The 16,611-nt window shown below is 37.1% G+C and overlaps 1 protein-coding gene across 1 annotated transcript in view; it reads left to right on the forward strand.

Annotated features, from left to right (window-relative positions):
• dmgdh (dimethylglycine dehydrogenase) overlaps positions 1–8,153 on the forward strand; it is a 51,995-nt gene extending 43,842 nt beyond the window's left edge. Inside the window, exons 12-16 of the mRNA XM_036587461.1 lie at positions 228–445; positions 1,856–2,013; positions 3,659–3,718; positions 4,043–4,177; positions 6,033–8,153. Coding sequence (XP_036443354.1) covers positions 228–445; positions 1,856–2,013; positions 3,659–3,718; positions 4,043–4,177; positions 6,033–6,245 — 784 coding nt within the window. The 3' untranslated portion in view covers positions 6,246–8,153. The remainder of the gene's footprint in view (positions 1–227; positions 446–1,855; positions 2,014–3,658; positions 3,719–4,042; positions 4,178–6,032) is intronic.
• The last annotated feature ends 8,458 nt before the right edge of the window (positions 8,154–16,611 follow it).

The following is a 16,611-nucleotide window of genomic DNA, read 5'->3' on the forward strand; positions in this document are numbered from 1 at the left end:
TATAGTATCTCGATCCACACTGTGTAAGTTAAAATTGAATAAAACAACAGCAATTAATAGAATGACGATTGGTCTGCTGCACTTTTGAATGGTAGTGCATATAAACGCAAAAAGATAAAGAAAGAAAGGTGAAATTTAAGAAACAAATAATTGATTTCTTATTTTTGTGACTGGTTACCAATCTCTCTCTCTCTCTCTCTCTCTCTCTCTCTCTCTCTCTCTCTCAGATGGATAGAGAGGGAGGCAGCAGATGGCGGGTACGAGGTGGACATCACTAACATAACAGACGATATCGGAGTGTTGGGGGTGGCTGGGCCAAACTCTCGTAAAGTCCTGCAAAAGCTGACCAGTGAGGACCTGAGTGACGGCGAATTTAAGTTCCTTCATTGTAAATCCATTCAGCTGGCCGGCGTCCACCTGCGGGCCATACGCATATCCTACACAGGTAAGAACACGGGGAATTTCCACTCACGCAGCAACCAAAATGTACCTGTAAGTGCTTTCTGTGAAATGTTTTACCTTATTATTCAAGCATGTGCAATTAATATGACCCAGTAATTAATGTATACTGTCACTGCTGCAACAAAACCTCAGACCTCTGAAATGGAAAGTGTGGGAGAGGGAAAAAAACATTTCAGGGGCACGTATTGTATATTTTTCACGTATCTCATTTTTTCAACCTGATATTCACTTTCCCCTGGTGTAATTAATTTTTTCATGATCATTTTTCAACCTCTCTTTATCCTGTTACTGTGCCTTTAAGACTGAGGTATGTAAATTACCTACGTTCTGATTGGCTGTCCTTTATTGTTCCTCGTTAAAAAACTGTCCAGCCTGAAACACTCAGTGGGCGGAGCTAAATAGCTGAAGAGACAAGTATATATAAAGCACAATAACAAAAAATTCAAAACTGGTTTATTTTTAAGCTTAATTTCCATAAATGGGCTGTAAGAACTGGGGAGTGAACGTCATGTTAAGACGTTTTGATATGACAGGAATGACCTTCAGTTCTGTAGAATTCGGATTTTAAAATAAGTTCAAAAAGTAATGTTCATACATCCCGAGACGACTCCTGTGTGACTATATGACCCACTCCCATTCCTTATTTACCACAGCCCCTTGTTTTTGAGTGTCAACTTGCCCCTCAGAACTGAGTTACAAGGGGTAGTGATTGAAATCTTCCCTCTGAAATGGGACCCTCAAATAAAAAGAGCATTACTTCATTAACAGCTACCAGCGCTGCTCTGTAGGCGACCCTGCCAGTCTGCAGTGACAGCAGAGGAGGGTAAAGTTCAGCTCCTCACTGCTGGGCTTTAGTTACATTTAGGGCATCATATGCCTTCAAAGAGGGGGGGCAATTATTTATTATCACCCACCACTAATTCTTCAGTGATACGAAGCTGAAGACAGTTTTATTCGTCAGCTTCTCATTTGAATTTTCCCGTTCCACCTTAAATGGAGCAGCAGTTACATTCTGGTGCTTCAGGCATCAGAACTGCTGGACTATTAAAGATGGAACGGGAAAGTTAGCTAGCTAGCTACCGAGACATTAGCATTCTATTAGCAATTTTTTATGCTTGTTATGAAGAAAAGGACCATAATACGTTGAAACGACATTAAACTAAGATATTACAGTGGTTATCGTCATTTTTAAAGTAGAATTTGTGGGTTTCTTTGGTCTCTTGCTCAGCCATCCTGCCGTTTTCCTCATATCACTCTGTTTGGAGTCTCTGAAAAACCTCCGTTTGGAGGGTCATGTAGCCCTAACACTTTGCCCTACTCCTCTATCTCAACAAGAATTGGGACACCCTACCCCTAGGTATAAGCATATTCATATCTTTGCATGTGTTCTAAGGGGAGCTGGGCTGGGAGCTGTACGTGGACATGCCAAAGATGGCTGAAGTATACCAGGCCATAATGGAGGCCGGGCAGGAAGAGGGCATTGATAACTTCGGCACTTACGCCATGGCTTCACTCAGGCTGGAGAAAGGCTTCCGAGGCTGGGGGGCCGAGGTCAGACACACACATACAAACACACAGTCAGGGTAGAAAGAAGAACCGAGAACTCAAAAACACTTAAACACATTGTCCTTCGAAAGTTTGGAAAACACTTGTCATAGTAAACATTTTGTTAAAGGGGAATTCCACTGATTTTTCAAAATTTCCACATTATTCAGTGGTAGAGATGTAAACAAAGTCATTCAGGGTGGTTTGGTGTGAAATGGTTAATTATAGAGAAACTTAGACTCCGATATCTTTACAGTGGTGGTGATAGGAACCAGGGGTCACAATGTCTACAACACAAATTTTGCCATTTTATTCACTATCCAAAACCACCAGTGAACCTACACGAGTCTTCTGAGTTTTGTATGTAATGTTGATGATGATAGAAGAGTAGTAAAACCGATAATGTACCTCTCTGCATTTAATGGATTTTGAAATATGTTGTAGTCCAAAACCTTCTCAAAACTATCATAAAACAGTGTCTCAGACACTGAACAGTGTCATAACCATTTCATGTAGTGACTTTCTGTGAGGGAGCATTTAGAGGTGGACGTCTGGTTCCTATCACCACCACTGTGAACAATTCTGACACAGTCAGTTTCCCTAGAACGAAACGTTTCACACCAAACCACTCTGAATGACTTTGTTTACATCTTTCATTATTCAGTCATTTTGAAATAGCGATGGAATTCCCCATTATTTAATATACATTAATAACCTATGCAATGCTGCTTTAAGTATTATACCAAAAGGTATTTTTAGATGTTCAGTATATAATCAGTATTCAATATTTTGGGAATTTTGGGATCAATAAGAATGTATTAAATGGTAAATCATGTACTGTAAACCTGTTTACTGATGCATATACAGTTTACAGATTGTCAGGTCATCTGACTCAAGATTTGATCTTCACTTGGAATTGGATTTCAATAGATATTACTTTTGTTGTAACTTCCTTTTATTGTTTTACTGCTTTGTCTGTCAGAATTACCTACACTCTCAGAAATAAAGGTACTAAACTGTGTCTTGTCACTGAGGTGGAACCCTCAAAGGTACATCTCAGTACCTTTAGTCAGGGAACATAACTGAACCATAATCCACTGAAATGATATGTTCTAAGCTGTACTGACTCCACACACCCCGTCTCGTCTCCAGGCTTTTATTTTACTGTTCTGTTTTAAAACATTCGGTTATGAAAAAGTACAAATACGAACTTTTCACCTGCAAAAACTTACATAAGGTTCACAACTTGACCTTGAAACCACTGTTGTACCTTTGAGGGGACATTTACACTGTTTGTACCTTAATAAACAAAAAATTTACCTGCTCAGTACCTTTATTTCTAACAGTGTACTGCTCTGTTCATCATTCTAGACAGATCATAAAACATCTCAGCTTCTTTGTACAGCTTCATAGCTTCACACTAATTATTTGATACGTACACAAGACTAACATACTAGACGTATTTTATACGCTTTTCTGCAAATTTGTTTTTATTTTGTGAAAACATTTTGAATAGTAATGTTGAAATCACTCACAATAGTGTATATTAGCTAGGACTAAAAGTTGTATCATAGGCTGATATTCGAAAGTAGTTGTTAGTTGTCCCTGTGAAACTAATGTCTGAACCTGCTTGTTGTTTGACTGTATCTAGATGAATTGTGATACAAATCCTCTGGAGGCTGGTCTGGATTACTTCATCAAACTCAACAAGGTAGCTGTCTTCCAAGTTATTGTTATTATAAGTATTTATACTATTATTATTATTCTTGTTGTTGTTATTGTGTAAGGTTGTGCCAAAAAATCTCCCAAATGGTAAATTTATAGGATAAAAAAACTTTTAACTTTTTAGGTATGTTGATATAACAAGAAATGTACAAAAAATTAGATCATTTCTGTTGGCCCCCTTTCTGAAGTGTTCCCACAGTGTGAAAGGCAGCTGGAGTTACAGAGTTTTCATGTGACAGCCATGATATATTCAGTAAAACTGAGCTGTACTTCTCACATACACACAAAAAAACTGACTGTGGTGTGTCAGCCTGCAGATTTCATTGGGAAGAAGGCGCTACAGGAGATCAAGGCCCAGGGACTAACGAGGAAGCTGGCGTATCTCACCCTGGACACGGACAATATCGACCCTGAGGGCAATGAGACCATCTGGCATGAAGGAAAGGTAAATTCCAGCAATCGTTTAAAAGCACATGACTCCTTTAGCTCAGAAAAGTTGTGAACAGCCCACTAAGAGGTACAGTTTTGAGATCTACATTATTAATAGTGATGCACTGAAGTGAGAATCCTTAAAACTGAAATTCAGGAAACATTCGGACGAAAACCAAAAGCAAAAAAAAAACTGTCAATAAATGAAAACAGTTTGCATAAAACAAACTTAAAATTATATCTGTAAAAATATTGCAGTATGTAGGTTACAGTATGTGCAGCAAAACACAGCATCCTCGACAAAAGAGCTCGGTTGAGCATCCAAGGCAAACCTGTCAGAGTTGGAAAAGTAATCCATTACAAATTACCTTCAAATTTCAAAGGGATTAGTTTACTCATTACTTTCTGGAATACTCATTGCTCTTACATTACTCTACCAACCCAAGCAAATCTGTACCAACTGAAGAGTACAAAAGGCCTCAGTGAGGAAAGGCCTTAAGGTTTTGTCGCCCCCTCTGGCACAAATGGAAACTTAGATGGTCTTAGATATCCTGAAAATGTAACTGGCAAATCTGTGTGGTTTTAAAGGACGTAATTATAGATATTTATTGATAACTTTGTCCCAAAAATTATTTATTGTCCTGGCCCTACACGTCATGCCCCACATGCCCTGGCAGCTATCACTCATTCATTGCTTTCACTAAAAAAGAGGAAAGAATGTTACATTGCTAAAGCAGTAGTACCAGCCGTCTTTTGTTCTATGTGTCATACAGTGTCAGAAACCACATAATCACGTCTGTTTGAGATTATTGAACAACTCCACGTGTTTCGAGGCAAGTGTGTGATGATCTAGACATGCACTTGGTATGCATCATGCTAATTGGTGGGGTATAAGCTTTCCTTAGTTCAGGGGTCGGCAACACAAATGTTAAGAAGAGCCATTTAGTGCTTAAACCTAAAATCAAACCACCTTGGGAACCACAACATTTAATGTAGACTTGCGCAGACTTACTGTGTTCTGCTTTAAGCTTTAGCTCAGCTATAGTCGCTTTTCTCACATCTCCGGCAGGAAACTTTTCCACAAAAGTAGAACAGTTTCTTGTAAAATGTCTCTCAACATTCGACTTTTTACGAGGCTGAAGTCGCTTCTCATTCACCAGCTTCATGTTCGAATTTTCCCGTTCCACCTTAAATGGTGCCTGTGGCGCCAGAATGTAACTCCTGCACCATTTAAGGTGGAACAGGACAATTCGAACAAGAAGCTGGTGAATGAGAAACTGATTACAACTTTTTAGTGTTTGACAGTTTCTCGTTGCAGATTAAACGTATCAGGAAATCAGCAGAGTGCTTATAAACGCAAATAAGTCCATTCATCAAATTATCGACGTTTGTCTTAAATGTCTCTCTTTGCTGTTTCGTGGCAAGATTATGGTGACCAGCAGTGTGCGTGCCAACCTTCAGGGTTAAAGGTCAGTGAATTAGCAGATATAGACTACATTAACTCCAGTGTTTAAGACCATTTATTGTTAAACTGTGTTGAACGATCAGCAGAGCTTTATTTTACTGTAAAGGAGGATTATTTTATTTTTACATACAAATCTGATTCTGCTGTGGAGCCACAACAGGGCAGTAAAAGAGCTCCGGAGCTGCTTGTTACCCACCCCTGCCTTAGTTCTTAGCTGTATTGGCCTTGTAGCTCCAGTGTATAACCAAAGAAACAAATTTTAGACACCAAACATGTCTTGGCTGATTGGCCACATTTAGGGAAACTGTAAATTTGATTCTTTTGCTAAACTATCACTGTTTATATTTTGCGTTCTTTATAACGCAGCACTGTCCAAACTGCACGTTGTCCCATGTGCTCTCTCCAGGTCGTCGGCAACACAACCTCTGGAGCGTACAGCTACTCGACTCAGCAGAGCCTGGCCTTCGGCTACATGCCCATCCAGCTGGCCACCGTTGGTCAGAAGGTAGAGGTGGAGCTCCTGGGAAGGAAATATCCTGCCACAGTTGTCCAGGAGCCTTTGGTCCTCACTGAACCCACCAGGACCCGCCTGCAAAAGAAGGCCAAAAGCAGACCGTGAAACAGGAATGCTAGTTTGGATGAACTGGACCTCATAGAAGTGGCTGGTCAGATAAGAAGAGATGCTGTGTTTGAGAGAGCTTGTGCACTGCATTAATAATGAATGACTATTTTGTATAAAAAACCATATAATATTTTCTTCAGCTGCAACGTTCAAAGGGCTGAACGATTTGGAGAAAACATCTAATTGCTAATGACTAATATTGCAGCTGCGATTTAAACCGCGATTATATTCTATAAATTGAAGCTCTTTTTTTGACAAGACCAGAATATTAACCTTTACTAGCTTGAGGCTTGACCCCTTAATGTAGTGTGCCAGACTGCCAGTAAGTTGTGGTTGTGATGTCACAAAACACCCTCTGATTGGTCTACCTTATCTAGACAGTTCTCAAATTCTACGGAATTTGGTTAAATTTTGCGTTTTTGATGATATAGGCTATATATTTTTTTTAAAATTGCAGCTCTTGTGATTTAAAAACTGCACTGCCTTAGATTGCGATTTCAATATAAAAATGATTAATCTTTCAGCCCTAAATGTTCATACGCATAATTTTGGGCACCCAGTCAAGTGAGTTTTGTTGATTTTTTAAGTGTAAATAAGTTACACATCCTCTACAGAGACACATTTTTGCTCATTTTAATGCACAGTTTCTCTTGTTGGCCTGTGCAACAGTTACGGCACATTTTATATTTTATGCTTCATTTTTTCCAAATTTATGTGAAACAGAAACCCTATATTAACCCTAAAACCCTATATTAACCCTAAAACCCTATATTAAAATTTGCTCTTTGTGGAGGATGTTTTAACTTATTTTCACTTAGAAAATTAATAAAGCGTGTCATTTGACCAGGAGGAGCTCTTGTATACAACTCTATATACAGAACCATGACAACTGAAAGAACAGTTTGAAAGCATAAATGGTTCTACACATGGTTCTTCTCTATGATGAAAAATCTGCTGTATATGGTTCTTTAAAGAACCTTTTAAAACAATGCTTCTCCATAGTACCAAAAAGGGTTGCTAAAAGTCTTAGAACAATTTTTTGGTACTATACAGAACCCTTTTTGCTAAGAGTGTACAAGCGTGAAAAATGATTAACTTTCAATCATGGTACTCAAACCAACATGCATGAATTTTGCTCCATAAGAAACAAAACTTTGTACACTGTAAAAAGTGGCTCGTCAGATCTACTTAAAAAATACTTCATGTAGTAGCAAGTAAATTAACTAGTTTTATTCAACCTAAATAAATACTTTGAATGAATGATTCTTTCAATTGAAGTAATGTTTTGCATTGTAATAAATATAATATATAATATATTATAATATATTGAATAAAACTAGTTAAATTACTTGTTGCTACATGAAGTATTTTTTTAAGTAGATCTGATGAGCCACTTTGTACAGTGTTGTGAGAATTGAAAGATTCAGTTTTCTGTGTGAAATACAACTGAGTTCATTTGTTAGGATCAAAACAGCATCACATCCTACATCATCTTGACAAAAACAGTCTTAATATGGGCATAGCTGTTTCATGACAACGTCAAGATCTCTGAAAAATTTAAGCTGAACAGCCACCGACCAGAGGTCTTAAAGTGTCTTAAGAAAGAAAATCTTCCTAAATGTTTGTTCGTTCTGAAGTTCATTCTTAAGAAAACAGTTACAGATTCTTAAAATAACTTCTTAAAAACTTCTGAAGATTTTTTCTTAACTCCTTTCTTAAGAATAATTCTAAGGAAAAGTGGTATTCTTGAAAACATTATGTTCTTTATTGTGCTTTATTTTTATTATTAATGTTGCTTTATTGTTCTTTATTGCTTAACCTTACGAGAGCCTCACACTTGTCTTGGGCTGGAGTTGACAGTATTTGATCTAAATCAGTTATAAAGCACACGCTGCCTCTGCTGCTCTTGCTTGTCCTCGTCTCTTGTTCTTTGCCTTCACCTCACAAATGGAGTTATGACATAACTGAAGTTTGAGGAAAGACCATGCCTGAAACTCCTCCTTCTCAATTCCAGCTTCCTATAAATACCAGTCCTTCAGTCCTCCTACTCGTGACGAAATGTGTGTAAATATATATATATATATATATATATATATATATATATATATATATATATATATATATAAAACATTTAATATATAGGGGGGTCAGCCTTCTTGTCGTATTTTCTAAGGAGGATTTTTCTCCTGTTGGCTGTTTCTTCCAACATCCTCTCTATTTCTTGTTTTTCTTAAAATTTTCAAACACTTGTTTTGATGCTTTTCCTCCATTTAGCTGTCCTCTGAGTCGATTATACAACAAAAATAACAGTTAATACAAATTCAGAATGTATCTTGGATCATTTACAGAACAGGGTAAAATGCAACACAGCCTACATAAGAAAACAAAGATTTTCTTAATAAAACTGTAGGAAAATAATGAAGATTATCTTAAGGTTTTTTTTTTTTTTTGTGAATTGCATTTAAGAGCGTTCTTATGAACCTTCCTAAGTTTTTTCTTAAGAAAGCTTTTGTGAATCCGGCCCCAGGACTGCACCACATTACAGGACTAATACTGTGAAAACCAGGAGGTTAGTGAGTGGAGCTTCGGTCTATTCCAGCACACAGATGTCTTACCTGTTCATTGTTTTTGTGAAGGGCTCAAGAATTCAGCATCTCTCCTCTTCCACTGAGTGTTGGAGGAGTAAAGGAACATTTCTGCCTTTTGAATTTATGTTTTGCAATGTTAAAAGATTGTTAATTGATGATTGTTGATTGAAGATTGTTGCTGTCTGTGCACACGGTGGGACTGTCGAAACTGCTTGAAATGCTTTTTCATATTGAATGACTTGGAAGACTAAATTCATAAATGTACAAAAATACACTAAAATTCACTCAAATACAGCACCATTCAAGAGTTTGGAGTCACGTGTCATATTAATAAAAGTGGTTACTGTATAAAATAATAAATAATAACTTATTGTATAATGCAGATTTAAAAAGAAAACTGAATGGTATTTTAAGATTTTTGTAAGTGTAAATAAGTGAACACACCCTCTACAGAGAACACATTTCTGCACACTTTAATACACAGTTACTGTTTATTTGCAGAATTTAACATACTGGAAAAATAAAACATAAAATGTGGCCTGTGCAAACGTTATGGCACATTTTATATTTTGTGTTAAACTTTTTTCAATATGTTAGTCTCAGCAAATAAATAGAAACCTTTTAAAAGCAAGGCAAGCTTATTTATATAGCACCTTTCATACACTGCTGTCCTTCAAAGTGCTTAAAAACATGATTAAAAATGATTAAAAGATTTTAAAGAAAAAGTCACTAAATTAAAAATCAAATAAAAAATTAGATTAAGATAAAAAAAGTGCTGTTACAGAGGGAAAAGGGCAGGAAATGCTAACAGTGTTTTAAACTGAGCTGAAAGCTGCTCAAACAGGAATGTTTTGATACTGGATTTAAAAGTGTCCGGTGTTGGGGCTCTTCTCAAATTTTACTAATATTAACAAAAAAATCACATATTTACTTGTGTTCTCTGTAGAGGACGTGTTCACTTATTTTCACATAGAAAATTGACTGGGAGCATTCAAACCTTTGCATACAACTGTGAATCATATACTGTAGTTCTCTGTTTACTGTGTCCTATTGTTTTGTCAGCTTTTCTGACTCCTGAAATATGATGAATTATGGATATGAATTATTCTAACTTTCTCAGTGTAACGCAGCTCTTGAGCCATTTCAGAATCATCTAGAGCTCTCTTCATTGGATGTTTCTAAAACATCTTAATTTTTTACCACCTTCATATCTTCCTGATAATAATTTGACGTCTGTGAAGCTGCACAGGACTGACGGATCACAATCATTTCTACATTTTTCTACAAATCAGTTTTGTTTTATTGGAAATATTGATTCCAAATTTTGAACAGTGATTCCAAACTCGATTGTTAGTGTCGATGCTCGCAGTGGATGGGCTCATTTTTTTTTAAATGAGTGTTTTTAGAGGCATGAAACAGATTTTTAACCTGCTATACAGAACCCTAATATTGTGGTGCTTATCACACACTGACCTCATTCTTGGGCAGGTAATTTTGCCTGTTGTCATTAGACCATTTAACTTACAAAGTTCCTGTCAAAGTATGTTTTACTTGTTGGTGTTTAATTTACTGCTCATTACCTTTTGGAATAAACTGGTTATAAGGCTTACTACACTTCTGTGTCCTGATTTCCTTTAATAGACTCAGTCATCTCTTTGTTATAGTCACTCTCATCGATCTACTGAACTGACCATTGGTGGGCTGAAATACTGGAATCACGCAGCAAGAAAAGCCCTTAAAGAAGATACTTCTCTTGAGTTTATTTAAGCTGTCTATGTTTATCTTTTTATTTTTTTAATCAAAATGCTCAGTTCTTTAATCAGCATTTTATTCTCTCTCACAAAACTCTGCATTACCGACAACATTTAGAATATCAAACATGATTTTAACACATATGACAACAATGTGTTTACATGCACTCAATAATCCGATCATTATCGGATTTCTGCAGTTATCCGATTCTTCAAATGGTCATGTAAACACTATACTCCGATCTAGAAATCTGATTAAGAAATCTGATGAAGAGAGCTGGACTTTAGTTCAGTAATCAGATGTTCATACTTTCAGGTAAAGCGGCGCGATGTTTTAAAAAAGAGCTGCAGTATGAAGTCTGAGTTTTACATTATGTTTAAGTCACGTCTTCTTCTGTGAGTTTATTGGCTGGTGGCAAAGCAGAAATCTGATTATTGTCTGACTCATGTAGATCCGGAGTTTCCCCATTATCTGATTACTCAAGTGCATGTAAACATGTTGATTGGATTACTGACAAAATCTGTTTTTCTGCATTTATCGGATTATTAAGTGCATGTAAACACACTCAGTGTTAGCAGCACTTCAGCAGTTCTCATTGTGGTAATGCAGCTAGCGATGCCACCTCAGTATATCATTTTGACCTTTTATTTCATTAAATATTAAAATAACTTCCAAAATCTTCTGTTTTATTAACTTCAAACATCTCTTGCTGGGTAAACCTTTTTTCTTTTTCTTTTTAAGGATCACAGATTATGTTTTTTTAGTATAAAAGCTAAAAGGTTGCCAGGTATAGCAAAAATCTCCCAGCAATTTTTGCTAAAGATCTGTCCACCAGAAGTTACATAATACAGAACACACTTTTCTCCAGCAATTGCATTTTCAAACCAGCCCAATTTGGGGGGAAAAATGCACACCTGGCAACCCCGATGGCTGGTGCTCGCAATGTACCAAACACTCCACAGCACAATGAAACCTGGAGGTGCGCGATTCTGCATAACCACCTCTTCGTCGCTCTGATCATAACTCATTTGTTTTACATCAGCTCTCGTAGTGTGTAAATCTCATATTAATGGAATGAAAATATTGATATTGGATCTTAGGAGACCCAAAAGGGATGGAAAGCGGGATAGTCTATATTATATTTTACAAGGGGGATGGTTTTTGTCTTTGTTTGATCCTGGAAAACTATTCTCCTCACTGTAAATAATAGATGTAGTGTGTAAATATATATAAATGAATATATTTGCAAACAATGTTTCAGAGTGTACCATTCCCTCATATTCCTTGTCATTCATATATGCAAATGAAAGTGCAAAAACAACCTGTTTTGAATTCATTGGTTTTGTGATGTCACAAAAACTATGCATTTATATATGTTCTCCTATTCAGCCTAGAGGAGTTTAGCCCTACTCATTCAGAATGAAGCTATATGGAGTGTCTCAGTCTGCTTTTTGATTGATGCACAACACAGGGCAGCCATTTAGAGCGGAGGTCATTTACATATATCAGTCTTAAAGGCACAGTAAAAACAGACTGAGGGATAAGTAGATGTTGGAAATGGTCATATTTTGGTACATAAAATATAAACATAAATTGTCTGAGGAAGAAAAATACAAGAAAAATATAGAATAAGTGCGCTTTAGGGGAAAGATACGAGTGGCTTGTGAATTATTGACAAAGTTATATGACTACGGTTGATAAACTACTCAAGTCAACTATCAGTCAGACTCATTTGACCAAATGCCAGGCTTATTGTTTCATGGTGAGAAGCTTATAAGATGCTCACTCCTACTGTATGCCCTATTATGAACGTTTTGTTCATACTTCCAGTGCATGTATTCAAATTTACATTCAAGATTCAAGAGTTTTGTTGTCATATGCACAGCAGAAACAGGCAGTTACACTGTACAATGAAATTCTTACTTTGCTGTTCCTCCATTCACCAAATATAATCTTAGAAAAAAATAGAAATATAAAAAATATATATTAAATACACAGATTAAGTAAAAATACACTAAAAACAATAGTAAAAAAGTAAAAAAGTACAGTTATAATAAAAGTGCTCCATGTGCTCCCAGCGGACTTGGTCAATTTAGCATGTCCAATCAGCCTAACCCGCATGTCTTTGGACTGTGGGAGGAAACCAGAGTACCCAGAGTAAACCCCCGCAGACACGGGGAGAACATGCAAACTCCACACAGAAAGGACCTCGGTGACCTGCTTGGGAATCGAACCCAGGCCCTCTTTACTGTGAATCAACAGTGCATGCATATATATATATATATATATATATATATATATATATATATATATATATATATATATATATATAAAACAGTACGTATTCATACGCATAAACAAAGATTTAAGGTTGAAATTGATCGTATACAGACACTGATTTATATTGTCTTTACATTGATCTGAAGTGTTTTTGAGGTTCGAATTGATGTAAAATACTGCTACCCTGTTTATTCTGTTTCGCATTTCATTCAGAATATTTACAGTTAAAAATGTAAGCACAATCTGTAGGAAGTTGTGGGTTCTTTTTTTTATTATTATTGAGCCAGTCTAGAAGCTATGAGTTGTATATGACATGAGACAATATAATTGTTGCCATAAGGCAACAGCATGTGACAATGGAGCTTAAATCAGCAAAGCAAAACAAAGGGAGTAAATGAATACACTGCCGTTGAGTATTGCCATTTTGCCTATTGATTTTTAAAATATATATTAATTATATATATTTTTATATATATTAAAATATATTAGTTCATAGGCATGCTGTTGCCATATGGCAACAAATGCAAAATATACCCTTATGCCTTTTTAAAAAGGAAAACCGTGATAATTTACTGGTTAATATATCAGAAATCATCAAGTGAGGGTTTAAATGTTGGCTATCACTTTAAGAACAACTCGCCAGTTTTCCTTTTTGAAACGACTGTTGTAGCGGTGTTAGCCACTTAGCGGAGCTAGCGGAGGAGCGAACGAGTGAAATAGAAGAAAAAGTAAAATAAAAGTTGAACCTATGAGGTAAAATAACAAACATTTCTCTTTTAGGACTGTAGCAGGTGAATGGCGACTGGAGAAGATCTTCACAAGTTGAAGTGAAGACGTTTTGGTGAGTTTGAATTCCGTGGCTAACGTTAGCTTCCTCAGCTACAACCTAGCTGTTAGCTAACCGTAACGTTAACCGAAAAGCACAAACGTTTTATGAGCGTTAACGTTCATAAAACGAGATAATATGCTTGTACTGCCTGACATTGTAATTATATTTATTTATTGTGGTTTTGTGTTCAAAATAAAATAAATGTGACGTCATGACAAACCTTAATGTAAGTTAACTTACAGCATAATAGCAACAGTTAACTACTGGACTTCAAACATGAGAACATTTATGTTCCAAGTTTTTATATTTCTCTTAAGTAATCTGAAACAACAATACCAGTATTTGATAGATAGATAGAACTTTATTGACCCCGAAGAGAAATTGCAGTGTTACATAACATTATGACCACCTCCTTGTTTCTACGCTCATTGTCCATTTGATCAGCTCCACTTACTATATAGGTGCACTTTGTAGTTCTACAGTTACAGACTGTAGTCCATCTGTTTCTCTGCATACTTTGTTAGCCCCCTTTTGCCCTGTTCTTCAGTGGTCAGGACCCCCATGGACCCTCACAGAGCAGGTACTATTTGGGTGGTGGATCATTCTCAGCACTGCAGTGACACTGACGTGGTGGTGTTGTGTTAGTGTGTGTTGCGCTGGTCTGAGTGGATCAGACACAGCAGTGCTGCTGGAGTTTTTAAACACCTCAGTGTCACTGCTGGACTGAGAATAGTCTATCAACCAAAAGTATCCAGCCAACAGCGTCCTGTGGGCAGCGTCCTGTGACCACTGATGAAGGACTAGAGGATGACCAACACAAACTGTGCAGCAGCAGATGAGCTGTCGTCTCTGACTTTACATCTACAAGGTGGACTGACAAGGTAGGAGTGTCTAATAGAGTGGACAGTGAGTGGACACAGTGTTTAAAAACTCCAGCAGCACTGCTGTGTCTGATCCACTCGTACCAGCACAACACACACTAACACACCACCACCACGTCAGTGTTACTGCAGTGCTGAGAATGATCCACCACCCAAATAGTACCTGCTCTGTGAGGGTCCATGGGGGTCCTGACCACTGAAGAACAGGGTAAAAGGGGGCTAACAAAGTATGCAGAGAAACAGATGGACTACAGTCTGTAACTGTAGAACTACAAAGTGCACCTATATAGTAAGTGGAGCTGATAAAATGGACAATGAGAGTAGAAACAAGGAGGTGGTCATAATGTTATGCCTGATCGGTGTAAAGCACTATTTTAATGCTGCAGTATCTACAGAAAGGGAAAGGAAAGGAAATGTAAAGATAATATCAGGAGTTCACTGTGAAGCTGCACTATGAAGGAGAGCAGTGTGTTTCCCTGTGTTATAGTGCCATCTGCTGTATAGCAGGTCATATTTTTTGCAGTTCAGATTCATAGTGGGTTCATAGTGTGAGATACTTTTGAGATTCAGGATAATTGTGTCAGGCTGTCTTAGAACTAAAAGTTCTTTATTTATATAGGCAGAAAGAGACTGTTTTATAAATGTTTTTATAAAATGTTTTCATAATTAGAAATGGACAGTATTTAGAATTAATTCTGGTTGACAAAGGATGAGCCTTGGAGGACAGAGTGGATATATGGGCTTTTCTCCTGAATTAGTCCAACTGCGGTCCCACAGTAAATTCAGACCTTAGATATTTACAAGGATATAGTAATAACCTGAATATGTACAAAACAATTATTTATAGGGCACTTTCTGTTGGTAGGTGTATGTCTCAAACCCTAACCCCTCAATTTAGGCATTTTTTAAAGATTGTTTTGACTTCATTTAAAGTGAAGTTTCAAGATTCACTTTCATCATGAGTTTAACTGTTAAAAAAAAAAAACGTTATTCAGAAACTGCTGCCCCATGTTTTCCTGTCACTGTCGAAACAGAGTTTTAATCTATGTTCACATTACAGGCCTCGTTGCTCAAATCCGATTTTTTGCTCAAATTCGATCTCTCTGTGACACGATGGTTCACACTCGTTTATGTAAGTGACTCAAATCTGTCATTAATGTGACGAACCGGCGCCCTGAAATGACCCTCATGAGCACATCCTACTCAGTAACGTCACGTGAATGAATCACGTTCATCATCAGCACAAACTAACGAGCAGAACGAGCTTCGCTGAGAAGATAATTAACTCTGATCAGCTCTCAGCTTCATTATTAGAGCGAGACGAAGGAGAAAAAGGTGAGATGAGCTGCTTTTCCATCGTTTACAGGTGTTCGGCACTGCTGCCATGGTAACGCTGAATGATGGTCACGCGCAGTGGAAAAAAAGCACATTAATTTCGATCTGAGCGTCACATTAAGGTCACAGGGCCACGAATCAGATACGAATTTGATCTAGGACCACATATGGAAGTGGCTCAGGTCAGATTTGAAAAGATCAGATTTGTGTGTCCACACAGCCCTGAAAACATCAGATCTGAGTCACATTAGGGCAAAAAATCAGATTTGTGCCACTTCAAGCTGGTAATGTGAACATAGCCCGAGTCTATATGCGGAGACCTATTTTAGCCACACCCCTGCATTTTAGAGCAGGATGTGAGACTGCATCCCTGTCCCTCATTGAATGTTTAATCATTTGTTTCAATAAAATAAACATAATCAAGGTACAGGGTTGTTCGTAGCGCAAACATGTTTTATGTCTTGACTTTTGAACTCCGACTTAACTAATTCAGTAGAGTGTATGATTGCAGTGATATTGAGTTAATAGGTCTGGCTGCTGTTGCTTTGGCAAATAGTGTATGAATATTTATATGTAATTCAAGTGCAAAACATTGTGTTATACTGGAAATCAATAAAGTTGTAACATGACTGACTGCAGCGCCACTGACAAAATGACTAAAATCCGAGCTTTCCTAAAATATTGTCCACTGCCACTTC

This window comes from Colossoma macropomum, unplaced genomic scaffold, assembly GCF_904425465.1.
Source record: "Colossoma macropomum unplaced genomic scaffold, Colossoma_macropomum, whole genome shotgun sequence".
NCBI classification, from domain to species: Eukaryota; Metazoa; Chordata; class Actinopteri; order Characiformes; family Serrasalmidae; genus Colossoma; species Colossoma macropomum.